Here is a 17724-nt window from a genome sequence, read left to right on the forward strand (position 1 = left end):
TTATTTGATTAGTATGGTTTATAATACTTGTTAAATTATAATTTTTTCACAATATGGGCAAATATATACGATAAAAAGTAAAATTCAGTTACTACGATTTTTCTTGTGTGTTTAATTTGTAGTTTAATGAAAATCCGGAATGAGGTACAGAAGCAAGAAAGGTTGTGTCTCAGTGATTTTGTAGTAGTGAGAATGGGAAGATTTGACTGAGAGGAAAGAAATTGGCTATGTTTGTAATGTTGGCAGTTGAGATTTTTTCATTGTCATAATTAAATATTTTTAAGTCTATGTAGTTTTCTATTTTACTTGTAAATTTAGTTAAAAGTTGCTTATGTTAAGAAAAAGTAAGTTGTGTAGGTAAATTGTGTTTGCTTGTTAGCTTAGTCATATTTTGTTATTTGTTTTACCTAATCAGGGTTTAGTTAGTTTTAGTATTTAAGTACTTGTTATAAACACTTACAAAGTATGTAAATATGAGTTCATAACTTAAATATATCATATTAGTTTTTGTCCCTTTTTTTGTGTGAAGTTAAAGATTTTCTAATCTAAACCTCTATATTTTGTTTTAGTCATACATCTTTGTTTTTCATGTTCTGTTTTCAACATGATATCAAGAGTTTCATTGATCTTTAAGGGTCATTGAGAGTGAAAAAAAGAGAGAGAACCAATTAAGAAAACCACACAAAAATGGCTTACGGTAGTGGTTCTTTACCTCCACCTCCTATATTTGTAAGTGAAAACTATCACTTGTGGGCTACAAAAATGAGGACTTATTTAAGAACTCAAAGTTTGTGGGTTATAGTGGAAAATGGAAGTAATCCACCTCTATCACCAAAAAACCCAATAATAGCTCAAATGAGGAGTCACAATGATGAAGTGACAAGAGAAGGAAGAGCTCTTGTCACTATACAGGCAACATTACATGATGATATATTTGGTTTAGCGTTTGGTCATATGGAGAAAGTTTGTAAAAATAAAACAAACCCACATGAACATCAAGCCCAAATTGTGGAGCATGAAGAGCAACATGAGAAATATCTATTTACTGCTACGTCTTATTCAACGAGCAAAAGAAAAGAGAAATGGCTCATAGACAGTGAATGCATAAATCATATGACTCATGATACTGCAATTTTTAAGGAATTAAATCAGTCCTAAATCTCCTAAATCACCATAGGCAATGAAGAAAGTATTGATGTCAAAAGTAAAGGAGTTGTTGCTAGTGAAACTCCTTCGGATATAAAATATATTTAAGATGTTTTATTTGTTTCTGAAATAAATCAAAACCTTTTGAGTGTGGGACAAATGCTTAAAAATAATTATTTTTTGTGTTTTAAAAATATGGGATGCTCCATTTTTTATCATTTCGGGTATGACTGTCCATTAAATAAAGACGAAGATTTGAAAAATAGGTTACTTGAAGAGGCATTTTGAACTCTAAAATGTGATTCAAATGGGCTCATAATATAAGTTACTCATGATAAGGTGACCTTTGGAAACAACAAGTTTGAAGAGAAGAAAGAAAATGAGGTTTCAAAGCTTTTAAGGATTATGGAGAAACATTTTTTATGGGTCATGGAAGCTGTATCAATCATGGTTATAGCTTTGGCCAATGGAGTAAATAAAATTTTTTAATTGGGAAAATTTAATTGGAATTATTGTAATACTTCTTATCAATTCAACGGGAAGTTTTGTGAAGAACAATGTTGATAATGTTGTTGTAACTCTCATGAAAAGGTTATTCAAGATGGAAAGTGGATTAAGAAAATTACAAGGATTCTTATTTCAAATGAGAAAATTAATGTTAAGCTCACAAATGTTAAATTTGTGGATGCTTATCTACTTGAAGGAGATCCAACAAAGAAGTGTAAAAGATAATAAAAATCAAAGCTTGAAGTGATGAAGAAAAATCTCAAGGAGGAGTATTGGCGATTGAGATTTTTCCTATGTCAGAATTAAATATTTTAAAGTCTCCGTAATTTTTAATTTTGCTTGTAAGTTTGGTTAAAGGTTGTTTATGTTCAGAAAAAGTAAGTTGTGCAGTCAAGTAATATTTGTTTGTTAACTTAGTCATATTTTATTATTTGTTTTACCCAATTAGGGATTATTCAGTTTTAATATTCAAATATATGAGAACCTCTATGTTTTGTTTTAGTTATTCACCTCTGTTTTCTCTGTTTTTCATGTTCTGATGAAAATAATAAGGATGAAATTAACCTGATCATTGTTATGTCAGCGCACTGTCATCATTAAGTTCCCTTTCCTCTCGCCAGATCCTTAATTCCTTATTCCTTATATTTAGTTAGTACCTATTAATGTAGATGAAAACATATATAGTTCGATATTAGTAATTAGAAGTCTGATAATTTTTTATTTTATGGTGAAGATAATGTCATCAGTGAGGTGGGAATGTTTTAATTAAGGATGAAATCGTGTCAGAGTGGAGTTTAAATAGTAAATAATCCATATATATCAAGTGGAATGCAATGGTTCAGTCTTGGAGTGTGGATATGATGCGTTTATACAGGTTTCAAATTATATTTTTACTCGAACTATTTATTAGGACTCGTATTTAACTTGATCAAAGCAAGAGAACGAACAATATGAGATAGGATTGTTTTAATTTGATATATTAATTTATAAAATTTAATATTATTCATAGTTAAATCATATACAGACTTCATGCACCATTACTGCTCTCACGTATAGATGGATGATAATGAAAGGAGCAACATGATGCCTAACGAACTGCAAAACATTTGTTATATACCAATATGTTCAATGCGTCGAGCAAATCCACCATAGCAACCGATCAATTGAAGTAACACAAAGAAAGTGTAATGAGATAAGTTAGTTTCTTCTTAACTACTATTTAGTGACTTTTGTTATTTTATGTTACTAGACTCCATGTAGCAATTCCTTGTGATTTCTCTTGGGTTCTAAACTTGGGTTGGCCCTGTGGGACTTGGTCAGGGACAACATTTTTAAACATTCCTATTTGTATTCATGGAACGTTAGTCTTAGCATCAATTCTGCAACGTTGACTCAGAATCAACCAATACCTTTAGGCCTTAACAAATGCGCGTCAATGGGGCAAATCATTGTGAAATTCTGTTTATGGCTGTTGTAGTAAATATGGGGTAGTGACCATTGACCAACTGAATTAGCACGTTACTTACACAACATAATAAAAGTTAAGATTCGGTTTATCATAATAAAAGTTAAGTAAAGGCAGCCTCCAAGAAATGCTTGCATTCAATTTTCAATGGCTGTTGTAGTCAAGGTGGGTGTGAGAATAAAAGAGATACCAACTATCATGCTAGCCACAGAACATTATAAAAGTTCAGTTTCTGTTAAATCTCAGAAACAAACATTTCATCTCTCTAATATTTTATTATTACCAATTAACTAGTTAGTTCATAACTGAAGCCAGTTGAAATATTTTGGTGTGCAAAGGAGAGGATGCTGCTTTTTGTTTCCAATTTGTATGGGACCAACTTTCTTGTTATTTATGGTATGCTTATTATGGGGATTGTATTGGAGTCAGGAGTTGCACCTGCACCGGCACCAACACCATTGCTGTCTCCATCAGAAGCAAATGCTATACTTAACAGTGGATGGTGGGATCTATCCAAGATAGATGCCTACTCCTCTATTTGTACATGGGTTGGTATAACTTGCAACGAGGATGGAAGCATAACTGCAATCATAGATCCATATGTTTCATCAGGGAATTTAGCAACACTAGACTTTTCTGCTTTCAAGAATTTAGAAAGCATAAAGGTCACGGGAAGTGGACTATATGGAACCATCCCACCTGAAATTGGTAATCTCAGAAAACTCACTCATCTTGATTTGTCCTACAATTATCTTCAAGGGGAGATACCTCCTTCACTGGGAAATCTTATCAAATTAGAGTCCCTAACCATCTATAGCAACAACATTCAAGGCTCCATTCCTCGTGAACTGTTGTTCCTGCAAAATCTTAATGAATTAGATCTAAGTTACAACTACATTAGTGGTGAAATACCACCAGAGCTTGGACATTTGCTATCCTTAAAAATTCTTAATCTACGCTACAATCATTTGAAGGGTCCTGTTACAATATGTAAATAGGGTTATTTTAGTCATTCTATTTAAATGTGTATATACCCCTTCTTTGGATCAGACTCCACATAATACACACATATTTCCACCTCTATCTTTTTCTCTCTTCTTCACATGGTATCAAGAGCTTAACTCTCCACCACCGCCTGCCGCCGCCGCCTCCGCGCGCTGACCTCCCCGCCGCACTTGGTGAGTGCGTAGATCCGGCCAGGTTCGTCATCTCGGAGGTCTTCCCCGTCGCCTCCTGCTCAGCCGCGCGCGTCCCCTCCGCCAGAATCGCCGCGCTCGGGCCGCTGCTCTTCGTCCTGCACCGCCTCGCGCCGCCGGAGTCCCCAAACGCGAACCGCCGCGCGCGCCTCCTCCGCTAGATCCAGCCAGGTTCGTCATCTCGGAGGTCTTCCCCGTCGCCTCCTGCTCAGCCGCGCCCGTCTCCTCCGCCAGAATCGCCGCGCTCGGGCCGCTGCTCTTCGTCCTGCACCGCCTCGCGCCGCCGGAGTCCCCGAACGCGAACCGCCGCCACCAACCGGGAAGGTCTCCAAACGCAAGTCCCGAGCCTCCAAGCGCTCCCAGACCACCGCAGCTGCCACCGTCGCCTCCGATTCGCGTGTACCAGAGCTACCTGGTGTACCAGGTTAAAAAAATAAAAAAAACAAAAAAAAAAAAAAAATTCTATTTTTGCTTGTATTTTTCATTTCTTAGCTTCATTTTACCAAATTTTATTCCTATAGCTTAATTTTCTCAATTATCATGTCAAATTTGGATGTTATTCACCCTATTCCTACTTGCCCGCCTCGTTCGGCTCACACTCGATCCCAACGTCGTTCTGCTGGTTCATCTCCATCTAGGTCTGCTCTTGCCACTACTCCAATCAATGAAGGGAAATCTTCTGATGCACAAGCACTTGTTTCTGTTGGTGATCTCGAGTCTATTCTCAAGCAGGTTCTCTCTATCTCCTCCGGTAACCCTTCTACTGCTTTAGCCACAACACCAGGTAACATCCGTTGGTATTTTGACTCTGCCTGTTGCAACCATATGACTTCATCTTCACATGTTTTTTCTGACATGTCCTCTAGAGATCCTATTAGTCATATTCACACTGCAGATGGCTCTCTAATGGAAGTGAGCCATAAGGGACCTATTTCTATACCTTCTCTTAGTCTACCTGATGCTTATCAAGTTCCCAAATTAAATTTTAACCTTATTTCCGTTGGTCAACTTTGTGATCTTGGTTATACTCTCACATTTTCTTCCACTGGTTGTACTGTACAGGATCCGCGGACGGGGAAGATCATTGGGAATGGGCGTAAGATCGGAAGGATGTTTGAGCTTACCACACTTCATGTTCCCTCATCCAATAATCTATGTGCTGCTTCAACGCCCTCTTCCATCCATCTTTGGCACCAACGTCTTGGTCACACCTCTCTTAGCAAATTACGTCCCCTTATTTCCATGGGTAGTTTAGGCTCCACTAAAGAAGATAAACTTGATTGTTCTGCTTGTCAAACTGCTAAACAAGCTGCTTTACCATTTAATGACAGTATTTCTTCTTCTGCTTCTCCTTTTGATCTTGTGCATTCTGATGTTTGGGGACCGGCTCCAACCCCAACAATGGGTGGTCGTCGGTACTTTGTTATTTTCATTGATGACTTTTCTCGTTTTACATGGATATATTTGATGAAATCTAGATCAGAAATTCCTCAAATTTATATTAATTTTGCCACTATGATTAGAACTCAATTTTCAAAGTGCATCAAAACCTTTCGTCGTGACAATGCCTCTGAATATCGTGATTCTAAGCTTTTGCATTTTCTTGCTGAACAGGGCACTACATCTGAGTTTTCCTGTCCAGGTACTTCTCAACAAAATGGGCGTGCTGAACGAAAGCATCGTCACATTCTTGATTCCATCCGTGCCATGCTTATTTCCTCCTCTTGTCCAGAACGCACTTGGGGTGAAGCTGCCCTTACTGCTGTTTATGTCATTAATCGTCTTCCCTCCTCTGTTTTGGGTGATAAGACTCTTTTCGAGCGTCTTTTTGGAACTACTCCGAGTTATGAGTCTCTTAGAGTCTTTGGTTGTGCATGTTTTGTTCTTCTTCAGCCTCATGAATATACCAAACTTCAGCCTCGAGCTCGTCTTTGTTGCTTTCTTGGCTATCGTGTTTGGGATCCCATATCTCAACGCATTCGTATCTCCCGTCATGTTGTTTTCTGGGAACACAAAATGTTCTCCTCTCTCTCTACGTTTAAGTCTATTCCATCCACCTCTACTCCATTATTCACTAACCCTTCTATAGATCTTTTTCCTCATGACTTTGATGCAGGTTCCTCTGATGAGCTTACAGGGGCTTCCGATCTTCCCATAATTCCGAATGAGCTCGCCTCTGCCGTTGATCCTGCGGTTCAAGATCCAGCTCTTCAACCTCCTCCTGATCTTCTCCCTAGGGTAAGAAAACCCCCTTCTTATCTTCGTGATTACCATTGTTTTTCCACCATAATGTCTCACTATGAACCCCAGACATATCGAGAGGCTTCTGCAGATCCTAAGTGGCGAGAGGCCATGCAAGCTGAACTACAGGCTTTAGAAACTACCAACACATGGGATCTTGTCGATCATCCTCCTGACAAGAATCTCATGAGCTGCAAATGGGTTTTCAAGGTCAAGACTTATTCTGATGGTTCCATTGAGCGCTATAAGGCGCGTTTGGTTGCAAGGGGTTTTACTCAGGAATATGGCATTGATTATGAGGAGACTTTTGCTCCTGTTGCTCGTCTCACTTCTCTTCGTACTCTCCTTGCTATTGCTGCCTCAAAGAAATGGTTTATTGATCAAATGGATGTCAAGAATGCCTTCCTTAATGGTGATTTAGATGCAGAAGTCTACATGCAACCTCCACCAGGTTACTCTTGTCCTCCGCACAAGGTGTGTCACCTTCGTAAGGCTCTCTATGGTCTTAAACAGGCTCCTCGTTCCTGGTTTGCTAAATTTCATGACACCATTTCTCAACTTGGGTTCACTTCTAGCACTTATGACAATGCACTCTTTATCCGTCGCAACGATCATGGTACTGTTATGCTTCTTTTGTATGTTGATGATATGATTATCACGGGTGATGACCCTAATGGTATCTCTGAGCTTAAGCAATTCTTGAATCTGCACTTTGAGATGAAGGATCTTGGTTCACTCAGCTACTTCTTGGGCATCCAGATTCTCTCTTGTGATGATGGTCTATTCCTCTCCCAGGCCAAATATGCTTCTGATCTTATCTCTCGAGCAGGACTCACAGATTGCAAAACTGAGTCTACTCCTCTTGAAACTCGTGTTCACTTCACTCCCCTTGATGGTACTCTTCTTGAAGACCCGACACTTTATCGACAGTTGGTTGGGAGCTTGATTTATCTCAGTCACTCGACCAGATATCGCATATGCTGTTCATTTGGTTAGTCAGTTCATGTGTGCCCCACGATCCACACACTTTGCTGCTGTTCTTCGTATCATCAGATATATCAAGGGCACTATCTTTCACGGTCTCCATTACTCAGTTGATTCTCCATTGATCCTTCGTGCTTACTCAGATGCTGATTGGGGTGGTGATCCCACTGACCGCCGTTCTGTTACTGGTTTTTGCATTTTTCTTGGTGACTCCCTTATTTCTTGGCGTAGCAAGAAACAACAACTTGTTGCACGTTCTAGTACTGAGGCCGAATATCGTGCTATGGCTGATACCACTTCTGAGATTGTCTGGATTCGTTGGCTTTTAGGTGATCTTGGGTTTCCCCAATCTTCTCCTACTGATCTGTTTTGCGACAATCGTAGTGCTATTCAGATTGCTCACAATGATGTATTTCATGAGCGCACCAAGCACATTGAGATTGATTGTCATATTACTAGACAACAAGTTGTTCGTGGTACTCTTCATCTAATTTCGATTAGCACTGTTGATCAACCAGCTGACTTGCTCACTAAAGCACATCATCCTGGACGTTTTCGCACATTAGTTTCCAAACTCAAGTTGGTATCTTCCTTACCTACTTGAGTTTGAGGGGGGATGTTACAATATGTAAATAGGGTTATTTTAGTCATTCTATTTAAATGTGTATATACCCCTTCTTTGGATCAGACTCCACATAATACACACATATTTCCACCTCTATCTTTTTCTCTCTTCTTCACAGGTCCCATTCCAGATGGTATCTCTCCGGTTTCCGGTTTCACTAATAGGGAACAAGGGTGTCTGTACTGACATTTTGTATGTCCAAACTGAATACCAATTTCAGCCTTGTCCGGCCAGCAAAGTAAGGCACAATTTGGTCAGCAAAGTAAGGCACAATTTGGTCATAGTTCTTCCTATCCTCACTTTTCTAATTATAGCTATCTTCTGTCTTCTGTATCTAAGGCATATGCACATTGCAATTATGAACAAATATGCAAAGGCAATGACAGCCACTAAAAATGGGGACTTGTTCTGTATTTGGAACTATGATGGAACCATAGCCTATGAAGACATCATTACACAAACAGAAAATTTTGACATGAAGTATTGTATTGGAACAGGAGCTTATGGTAGTGTTTACAAGGCACAATTACCAAGTGGCAAAGTTGTTGCCTTGAAAAAACTCCACGGCTTTGAAGCAGAGGTGCCAGCTTTTGATGAGAGTTTCAGAAATGAAATCAAAGTATTATCAGAAATAAGGCATCGACATATTGTGAAGCTCTATGGATATTGCTTGCACAGAAGAATCATGTTTTTGATCTATGAGTACATGGAGAAAGGAAGCTTGTTTTCTGTCCTGTGCGATGATGTGGAGGCAATGGAATTGGATTGGAGAAAGAGGGTTAATATAGTGAAAGGCATTGCACATGCCCTGTCATATCTACACCATGACTGTATCAATCCAATTGTGCATAGAGACATATCAGCCAGCAATATCTTGCTTAACTCAGAGTGGGAGCCCAGTGTTGGTGACTTTGGCACTGCCCGATTCCTCAGCCTTGATTCGTCCAATAGAACTATAGTTGCTGGAACCATTGGATATATAGCTCCAGGTAAATTGTTCCTATCTTTGTTATTAGTCTTCTTTTTTGGGTTCCTTGTTTATTTACCTTTGTCTTTTAGTTTACGTGATTTGGCCGCGAGCTTGCCTAATCCATACATATAACAGGTAGAAGAACTAGTTTATAATACTTGACCTAATACAAATTATAGATTTCAATATTCTTAATTTTTTACTATTTTCTATTTGATCTTTGAATCTTCCCATGATAATGTTACAAATGCAGAGCTTGCATATAGTATGTTAGTGGGTGAAAAGTGTGATGTGTATAGCTTCGGAGTGGTGGCACTCGAAACTTTGGTAGGAAGGCATCCTAAGGAATTATCATCTTCACTTCAATCAGCTTCTACTGATAATGGCATCACATTGTGTGATGTATTGGACCAACGCCTCCCACAGCCAACAATGTCAGTTTTACTAGACATAGTTCATCTTGCAATTGTGGCATTTGCATGCTTAAATCCCAATCCTTCCTCTCGCCCAACAATGAAATGCATTTCTCAACATTTTCTTACTCAATTCACACCATTAAGCATTCCTTTGCGGGAAATTTCATTGCAGCAACTCATGAGTCAAGAACTAAGGCATTATTTAAATTTGTGAACTCCTGAAAGTGAAACTTAAAGTTGAAATTAGATGTTACCAGCATTCAATAAAAGTTTGTGTAGTTGTTAGGGTGAATTGTTAGAATTTAGAAAGCTTCATGAAGTTCTGTTTTTATGTTAAACTAGTTCTTGTTGAATTGTGATATGTTTAGTATGGATTATAAATTAAAAAAAAAAAAAAAAAAGTTGCTATGGGTTTTGCTGTATTAATTTCGTAGTTATTCGCAAATCAGGAATATGACGTACAGTAGAAAGAGTGGTTACATTTTAGTGTTTTGGTAGTAGTGAGAATGTGGGAAATTGACTGAGGGGAAAGAAAATGATGATCCATAACTGTAAGAATGTAATTGAACCGATCACTGTTATGTCAATGCAGTGTCATTAACGTTCTGTTCCCTCCCGTGCTCCTTGTTTCCTTAGTTCACTCGTACTCCAAGCACATGAAAACTGATATAGTTTGAAATTAACGGTCTGAAATTTTTTGATTTATTGGTGAATGTATTGTCATCAGTGAGTTGTTAACGTTTTAATGTATGTAATGGTGTTGGAATTGAGTTTAATCAATCAAAGAATGTAGAATGCAATGATTGACTGTGTCAGATTAATTAATTGGACAAAACAAGTCTTAAATACACATAAAGAAAGTAAACAAAAAAAAATTGTAAAAGTATAGAGAAAAAGGAAAGGAAACACCGTTTGTGGTGCAGGTTTATGAAAATGGAGAATTGGTTGGGAAAATGCAAAAGGTGGATAATTTTTGTCCAAAGAAACGAGTCTGTTGCTTTTATTTTGCCCACTTTGCTAGTGAATGTATGTGTCAGTTGATCCGAGGGACTTGCATCTTTCTTTGCAATAATGAGATCTTTATCTATCTGTCTTTAATCTTTGCATTGCATTCTTCCTTCAACAAAGATGGTAGAGAAGCAATTTTGGGTTGCTTCACTCAAAGTGGGACATTCTCTGTTTTTGCGTTGGCCATGATCAATCATCATAGTTTTAAAACTCATTTGCGGATCAGAATTATGCTTCCAATATCATGATCCATCTAAGACTCAAGTGAAATTTGAACGGCTCCAGCAATCAAATACAGAAAAAGATCCTATATGAAAAAATTGAAAACAAAGATAAATCAGGCCAAGATGATAAAAATTAAATAAAAAAAATAAAAAAAAAGCTTACATATTTAATAAGAGACTTGTGAGGTGATAAATTCAGATAGTAAGGGTCATTCCCTCTGTTGAACAAATTGTCAACGTTCAATCTCTTCCTTTTTCATCTACTGCTCATAGAAAGAAACTTTGAAGAAATTATACACACCGGTGTACTTATCTCTTTCCGTAAAACCATCTCTTGTGATCTAAACTTTTGGAGGCCCCTCTGGTAGTTCATAAAGTTAATTCCAAGATAATAATGCTGTAAAATCCTGGCTTGACGTGCTAAACTTGGTCATGCTTCACATTCATTTGTAAATTATTTTCTCAAACAATATAATGTTCCTACCGATAAAAAAACTACACTTGTGTCAAGGCTTTCTATGTGGGAAAAATGGAAAATCACAAAAACTCCCCTTCCCTAAATCCTCAGCCACTTTCACACCAAACACTTTGAGCTAGATCTGTATTCTGCTCAATAAAAAGATTCAACTGACAAGAATCTGTGCATCATATCATATTACCTCTGTTGAACAAATTGCTGATGTCCTTACTAAGCTAGTGTCTCAGTCCATCTTTTGTGCTATGTTCATATGAAAAAAGGAAGAAAAAAAAAGTGTAATCAATTCTGACAAATATTGTCGTCCCTTGTTCCTTTCTTATCTTTTTCCTTGGCATCTTTATGATTTCTCTTTGGACCTAAACTTATGGTGCCCCTTTGGTGCTTCATAATGATGATCCCAAAATGAATGTTGTCCATGCGGAACTTTATTATTGACAAGTGACAACACTTTTAAGCTTCTTCTTCTATCTATTTATAATATAAAAATTAAGTTAATTTGTATTATGACAACGCATCATTTTAAAATAAACTTTAGGTATTATCATGTCTATGAAAATGTTAACTTGTCATTCTATAATTTCTTCTTTTTTCTAATATATCTCTATTTATATAAACCTAACTATAAATCCATTTCCGAAAACCTAGTTATAGTTCTACTTTAGAAATCATAATCTCTCCTGCACCTCCCAAGCAAATTGGAAATCATAATCATAATCCTACCACAACTAGTGTCACACTCCACCTCTTCCTTAATGACTACCTCCTTCTCAATATGACACTCCTATCCTCCTTTCCTTCACCGCGTTCACCTTGGCCAAATGCAACGCTGTTGGGTATATGCCTAAATATCTTAAGGAAAATTATATTTCAAATATTTAAATTTAATATATTTTGATTATTTTAGGATTTGTTTTCTTATTTTTAGAATAAGATAATATCAATATTTGATTTTGTATAACAAATTTTCTCTATAAATAGAAATTCATGAATAAAATTAGATTATGCTCTTCTGATAAAAAATAACTTTTATAAAATATCCTCTAAAAAAATCATAAAATAACCCCATCAAACGCCAACATTAACCTCTCCATGTCAACTGTGCTCAATGAGAATAAGAGGTTATCCATTTCTATTTTATTTTTTTATTTCTCTTTATGATAGATTGACAATCCTTCCATTGTCGTTACATGTTCCACCTCTTTCTCAACGACTACCTCCTCCACAATACGACGCCCCTATTCTCTTATTCTCCACCACCTTTACCTTAGTCAAATGTGATGCCAACATCAACCTCTTCGTGTCAATCCCACAGCCAATGCCTAGCTCCCACGGCCAACATTTTCAGTTTTATTGGTCATAGTTCGTCTTGCCACTGTGGCACTTGCATGCTTAAATTTCAATCCTTCCTCTCGTCCAACAATGAAATGCGTCTCTCAATGTTTTCTTTCTGAGCTCACACCAATAAACATCCCCTTGCGTGAAGTTTCATTGCAGCAGCTCATGAGTCAAGAACTAAGGCACTATTTAAAATAGTGAAGTCCTGAATGTGAAACTTCTAGTTGAAATTAGGCCTTATCAGCATTGAATAAAAAATTTGTTGTTTATTTGGCTGAAGTGTTATAAAACTTCACGAATTTCCGTTTTTCAAGTTAAACTAGTTCTCATTAAATTGTGTATATCAAATGGAATGTAATGGTTTGCTCGTAGGTCCGTGGTCTGTAATAAGATGTGTTTAGAGTTAGATATGTCTCTAACTTTGTTTTTTCCTAACTTAATATTTTGGTAGGACTACTCATTATGACTCGTATTTAATTTGATAAAGTTAGACATTGTCTGCATCATGCATGGAAGCTTTTTCGTTTTCCCTATGCCCATCCACATATCCTAGGTGCCATTTTTGTGGTTCTATGGGTTTGTCTCTCAAAAATGTTCAATGGAACGATTTTTTTATTTCTCTGTGAATTTCTTCATGTATGAATCATTATCAAAATTATTTTCAGTCCATTTAATTATTGAAATAATCAACATTAATCTCTTGAATTAGGTTAAAAGGTTTTGAATCAATCATATGCCAGGAAAACATAAGACACTAATTTAGCTTGAAATGTTGAAATTGGAATAATATATACGTTAGAGATAGTCTTTCTACATTAATTTTAGTATCAATTGAAAGCTGAATTTATACTCAATTAATTGAGTGTTATTTTAATCAAATTGATAAAAGTTAAAATGACCACAAAATGTGCTATTTGTTCCCATGCTGTCTTTTAGTGTTAGTTTCCTAATATTTGTATTCCAAGTGTACGATAAATTTATTTAGTGGCCTTGTTTTTATCAGTACTGGTATCTACTGAGTACTAACACTACTAAACCTATATCTGTTTTTTGCCTGAGAAGATATAAAGTCTTCGGTCTGTGTAAAATATAATAAATAATAGTACCTTTGCCAAAAAAAAATTGATCTAACTTACACAGTGAATTTAAAGGAAAAATATATTGTTTATTAGCAGGTTGGCATTAGCAAAAGCCAATAGTTGGATGGCCTGTGCCCAAACTTTGTCTCTTTCTCTTGGGGTAATTTAGGTTGTCAAGTGTTGCTTTATTATGCACTTTGTTGAAAACTCAGTTGTCTGGTGTGAATGAATGACTCTATCATGGAAGAACAACACCTTTTTATCTTTGATTCTAAGGCGTTGAGATTGCTTTTATGGAGGAAAAAAGAACAAAATATTTGTGAGAAGAGGTGAAGGAGAATTTGGTACAAACCTCTAAAGGCAACTATTAAGAAATATAAATGAGCCAAAATACAGATGATGCTTCAAGTTCAACTCTATCAAAGCTTATGACAAGTGTAATTTCAAAACTTTTATCAGTATGTGAATTTTCTAGTGTGAATTTCACGTCAATTGAGGACCATCCATTTACACAAGTCATACTAGAATAAGTTGTGCTAGATAACATAAAGTCATCATTGTTTCTTCCTTATCTCTTTCCATGAAATTGTTTACGACTTCTCTTGAGACCTAAACTTGTGGTGGCCCCTCGGATTGATCTAAAGGTTAATCCCAAAATGACAATACTGTCCTCATCATGGGACATCATCAGGGACAACAAATTTTAAGCATTCTCATTCATTAAACCCTTTATTCTAAGTTTATATTTGGAAAAATATTGGTAAAATTAATTTTGATTAAAACTATATAAAGATGCTTTAGCCTTAAAATCAACAAACACACTAAATAGATGTAGCCTCTGAGAAATGCATGCATTGAATTTTTCAAAGTTGACTCTAATTCAACAAATGCCGTGACTCCGTGAGTCAATGGGGCAAAGCATGTTTATGCATGTTTTAGTCAATCTTGGATTTTTTGAGGATAAACGAGTGATCAACTAACATGTTAGTCCCAGACATAAATAAAGTTCAGTTTCTCATAAATCTCATAAGCAAAATCTTTCTCTGTAAGATACCACTAACTATGGGATGCAGCATTTTGTTTTTCACAAAATATTTTGATCTGCAAAGGATGCAGAATTTCTCTGTGACTGCCTTTATTGTTATTTATGGTATGGTTATTATGGAGATAGTATTGGAGTTAGAAGCCGCGCCTACAGCATCGCAGCTTCGATCGGAGGCAATTGCAATAAAAAATAGTGGATGGTGGAATCAACAGCAGCCAAAACCATACGATATATGTTTGTGGGATGGCATAGTTTGCAACAACGATGGAAGCATAACAGGAATCACGTATCCGTTTATAACAAAAGGAATTAGATTTGCAACACTTAACTTATCCGCTTTCAAGAATTTAGAAAGGCTAGAGGTCTGGGAAAGTGGACTAAACGAGACCATCCCACAAGAAATTGGTAATCTCCCAAAACTCACTCATCTAGATATGTCCTACAATAATCTTTATGGTGAGATACCTTCCTCACTAGGAAATCTTACCCAATTAAAGAGCCTAATCATCTCCACTACCAGCATTCAAGGCCCCATTCCTCATGAATTGTTCTTCCTGAAAAATCTTACTGTGTTAGATCTATCTTGCAACAGAATCAATGGGACCTTGCCCATTTCACTTACAAATCTCACTAAATTAGAAAGGCTTGACATTTCTCACAATCTACTAGTTGGTTCCCTAGAACCCTTTTCAGTTGGAAGCCATGCAACACTAACCACTATTGACATCAGTCACAACTTCATTAGTGGTGAAATACCGCCAGAGCTTGGATATGTCAACTACTTTCCATCCTTAGAAAGTTTGGATCTAAGCTATAATAATCTTACCGGGGCAGTTACTCTATTCAACAAACCTTTCTCTAATTTGAACATTTCATTCAATTATTTAAAGGGTCCCATTCCAGATAGTTTCCCTGCTTCTGCGCTCGTAGGCAACGAGGATCTTTGTAGCGACATATTATATACTCAAACCAACTTCCAATTCCAGCCTTGTTCAGCCAGTGGCAACAAGGTAAGACACAAACTGGTCATAGTTCTTCCTATCCTTATTTTTCTAATCTTGGCCTTCTTTCTGCTGATATATCTATGGTTCATTCACGTTAAAATTAAAAACAAACATGCAAATACAACCTCAGCAACTAAGAATGGGGATTTGTTCTGTATATGGAATTATGATGGAAGCATAGCCTATGAAGACATCATTAGAGCAACCCAAGACTTTGACCTGAAATATTGTATTGGGACAGGAGCTTATGGGAGTGTTTATAAGGCACAATTACCTAATGGAAAGGTTGTTGCCTTGAAAAAACTTCATGGCTTTGAAGCAGAGGTGCCGGCTTTTGATGAGAGTTTCAGAAATGAAGTCAAAGTATTATTAGAAATAAAGCATCGACATATCGTGAAGCTCTTTGGATTTTGCTTGCACAGAAGAATCATGTTTTTGATCTATGAGTACATGGAAAAAGGAAGCTTGTTTTCAGTCCTGTATGATGATGTAGAAGCAATGGAATTGGATTGGAAAAAGAGGATTAACATAGTGAAAGGCACTGCACATGCTCTTTCATATCTTCATCATGATTGCACTCCTCCTATTGTTCACAGAGATATATCAGCCAGCAATGTATTGCTTAACTCAGAGTGGGAGCCTATTGTTGGTGACTTTGGCACAGCCAGACTCCTCCAACGTGACTCATCCAATAGAACTATAGCTGCTGGAACCATTGGATATATAGCTCCTGGTAAATCATTCTTTAGCCCTTGTCTTCTTTTGGTTCCTATCCTTTTTTTTCTTGTATTTACTTTTGTTTACATATTTGACATGCAGTTGGACTAGAGTTCATATGAATTGTATATTTTGTCTAATATTATTAATTTTTTATCTCATCAATGCAGAACTTGCCTATACAATGGTCGTGAATGAAAAATGTGATGTTTTTAGTTTCGGAGTAGTGACACTTGAAATTTTGGTGGGGAAACATCCTAAGGAAATCCTGTCATCACTCCAATCAGCATCAACTCGTATCATCACATTATATGAACTATTGGATCGGCGCCTCCCATCACCAAATATTGAAGTTTCACTAGACATAGTTCGTGTTGCTATGATAGCATTTGCATGCTTGAATCCCAATCCTTGTTCTCGTCCAACGATGAAACAAGTGTCTCAATGTTTTTTGAGTCAGCCAACTCCATTACTCATTCCTTTGCATGAAATTTCGTTGCAGCAGCTCGTGAGACAAGAACTCCAATCATCTGGAATTGTCAACTCCGCGTAGAGAAACTTCAAAATGCACCTTTTTTTTTCTTCTATCAATTATTAAAGACTTGGTCAAAGTCCAAGTATTATTTGCAGGCATAGTTAGATACTCCCTCTCTCATAATATGACTGATGTTTAAGCATTATGAAAAATCTTCTTAAATAAAATATATTATTATTTTTAATATAATATTAATTATTATTTTGTTAATTCGTTCTTTCATAAATTTTTCTATCATTCCAATCAAAAGTATTACATTTATTAACATTTTAATAAAATCATATTAAAAAAATGATATATTTATTGTTATCATAAGATTATGTTATAATATTTACATGAGAGGAGAAGATTATTACATCTTGTTCTTAATCGAGGGTATTTAGTTTGTATCCCAATATTAATCTGTGAATAAATCTTATCATTCAATGACGAAGGGATAAATAGATAACCACGAAAACTTGTAGTTAGATATTGCACATGCAATAGTATTTATTAATTATAAAGCATATCATCACATAATGACAGACGAAAATCTGGAAATTTTGTAGTTGGACATTTAGAAATGTTAGGGGTAATATTTAATTATTAATGTTGAATTATGAGTCATCTTTCATGGACTTCATGGAATGCCAACTGTTGGTAATCTGATAAAAAAAAATATTGGGGTTTTTTTTGAGGATCAACTATATGCAGGTTCTGCAAGGGGACTCAAGAAACAAGCCACCACTTATTCTTTGTATGCAACACAA

At 36.4% G+C, this 17724-nt stretch overlaps 3 protein-coding genes across 3 annotated transcripts; all 3 read left to right on the forward strand.

Annotated features, from left to right (window-relative positions):
- The first annotated feature begins 97 nt into the window (after positions 1 to 97).
- LOC109795939 (uncharacterized) lies at positions 98 to 4720 on the forward strand. The gene has a single exon (XM_083073045.1). The coding sequence runs from the start codon at positions 3463 to 3465 to the stop codon at positions 4114 to 4116; it is 654 nt and encodes a 217-aa protein (XP_082929171.1). The 5' UTR covers positions 98 to 3462; the 3' UTR covers positions 4117 to 4720.
- LOC109800088 (MDIS1-interacting receptor like kinase 2) lies at positions 4222 to 9976 on the forward strand. The gene is made up of 4 exons (XM_083073793.1): positions 4222 to 4233; positions 4309 to 4738; positions 8662 to 9153; positions 9388 to 9976. Exons 1-4 carry the CDS (start codon positions 4222 to 4224, stop codon positions 9762 to 9764), a joined length of 1311 nt encoding a protein of 436 aa, XP_082929919.1. The 3' UTR covers positions 9765 to 9976.
- Positions 9977 to 10129: 153 nt separating this feature from the next.
- LOC109799411 (LRR receptor-like serine/threonine-protein kinase FEI 1) lies at positions 10130 to 17724 on the forward strand. Its single transcript, XM_020359966.3, has 2 exons — positions 10130 to 16456; positions 16611 to 17724. Exons 1-2 carry the CDS (start codon positions 14656 to 14658, stop codon positions 16991 to 16993), a joined length of 2184 nt encoding a protein of 727 aa, XP_020215555.1. The 5' UTR covers positions 10130 to 14655; the 3' UTR covers positions 16994 to 17724.

Source organism: Cajanus cajan, chromosome 4 (genome assembly GCF_000230855.2).
Source record: "Cajanus cajan strain Asha chromosome 4, NIPB_CcT2T_4, whole genome shotgun sequence".
NCBI classification, from domain to species: domain Eukaryota; kingdom Viridiplantae; phylum Streptophyta; class Magnoliopsida; order Fabales; family Fabaceae; genus Cajanus; species Cajanus cajan.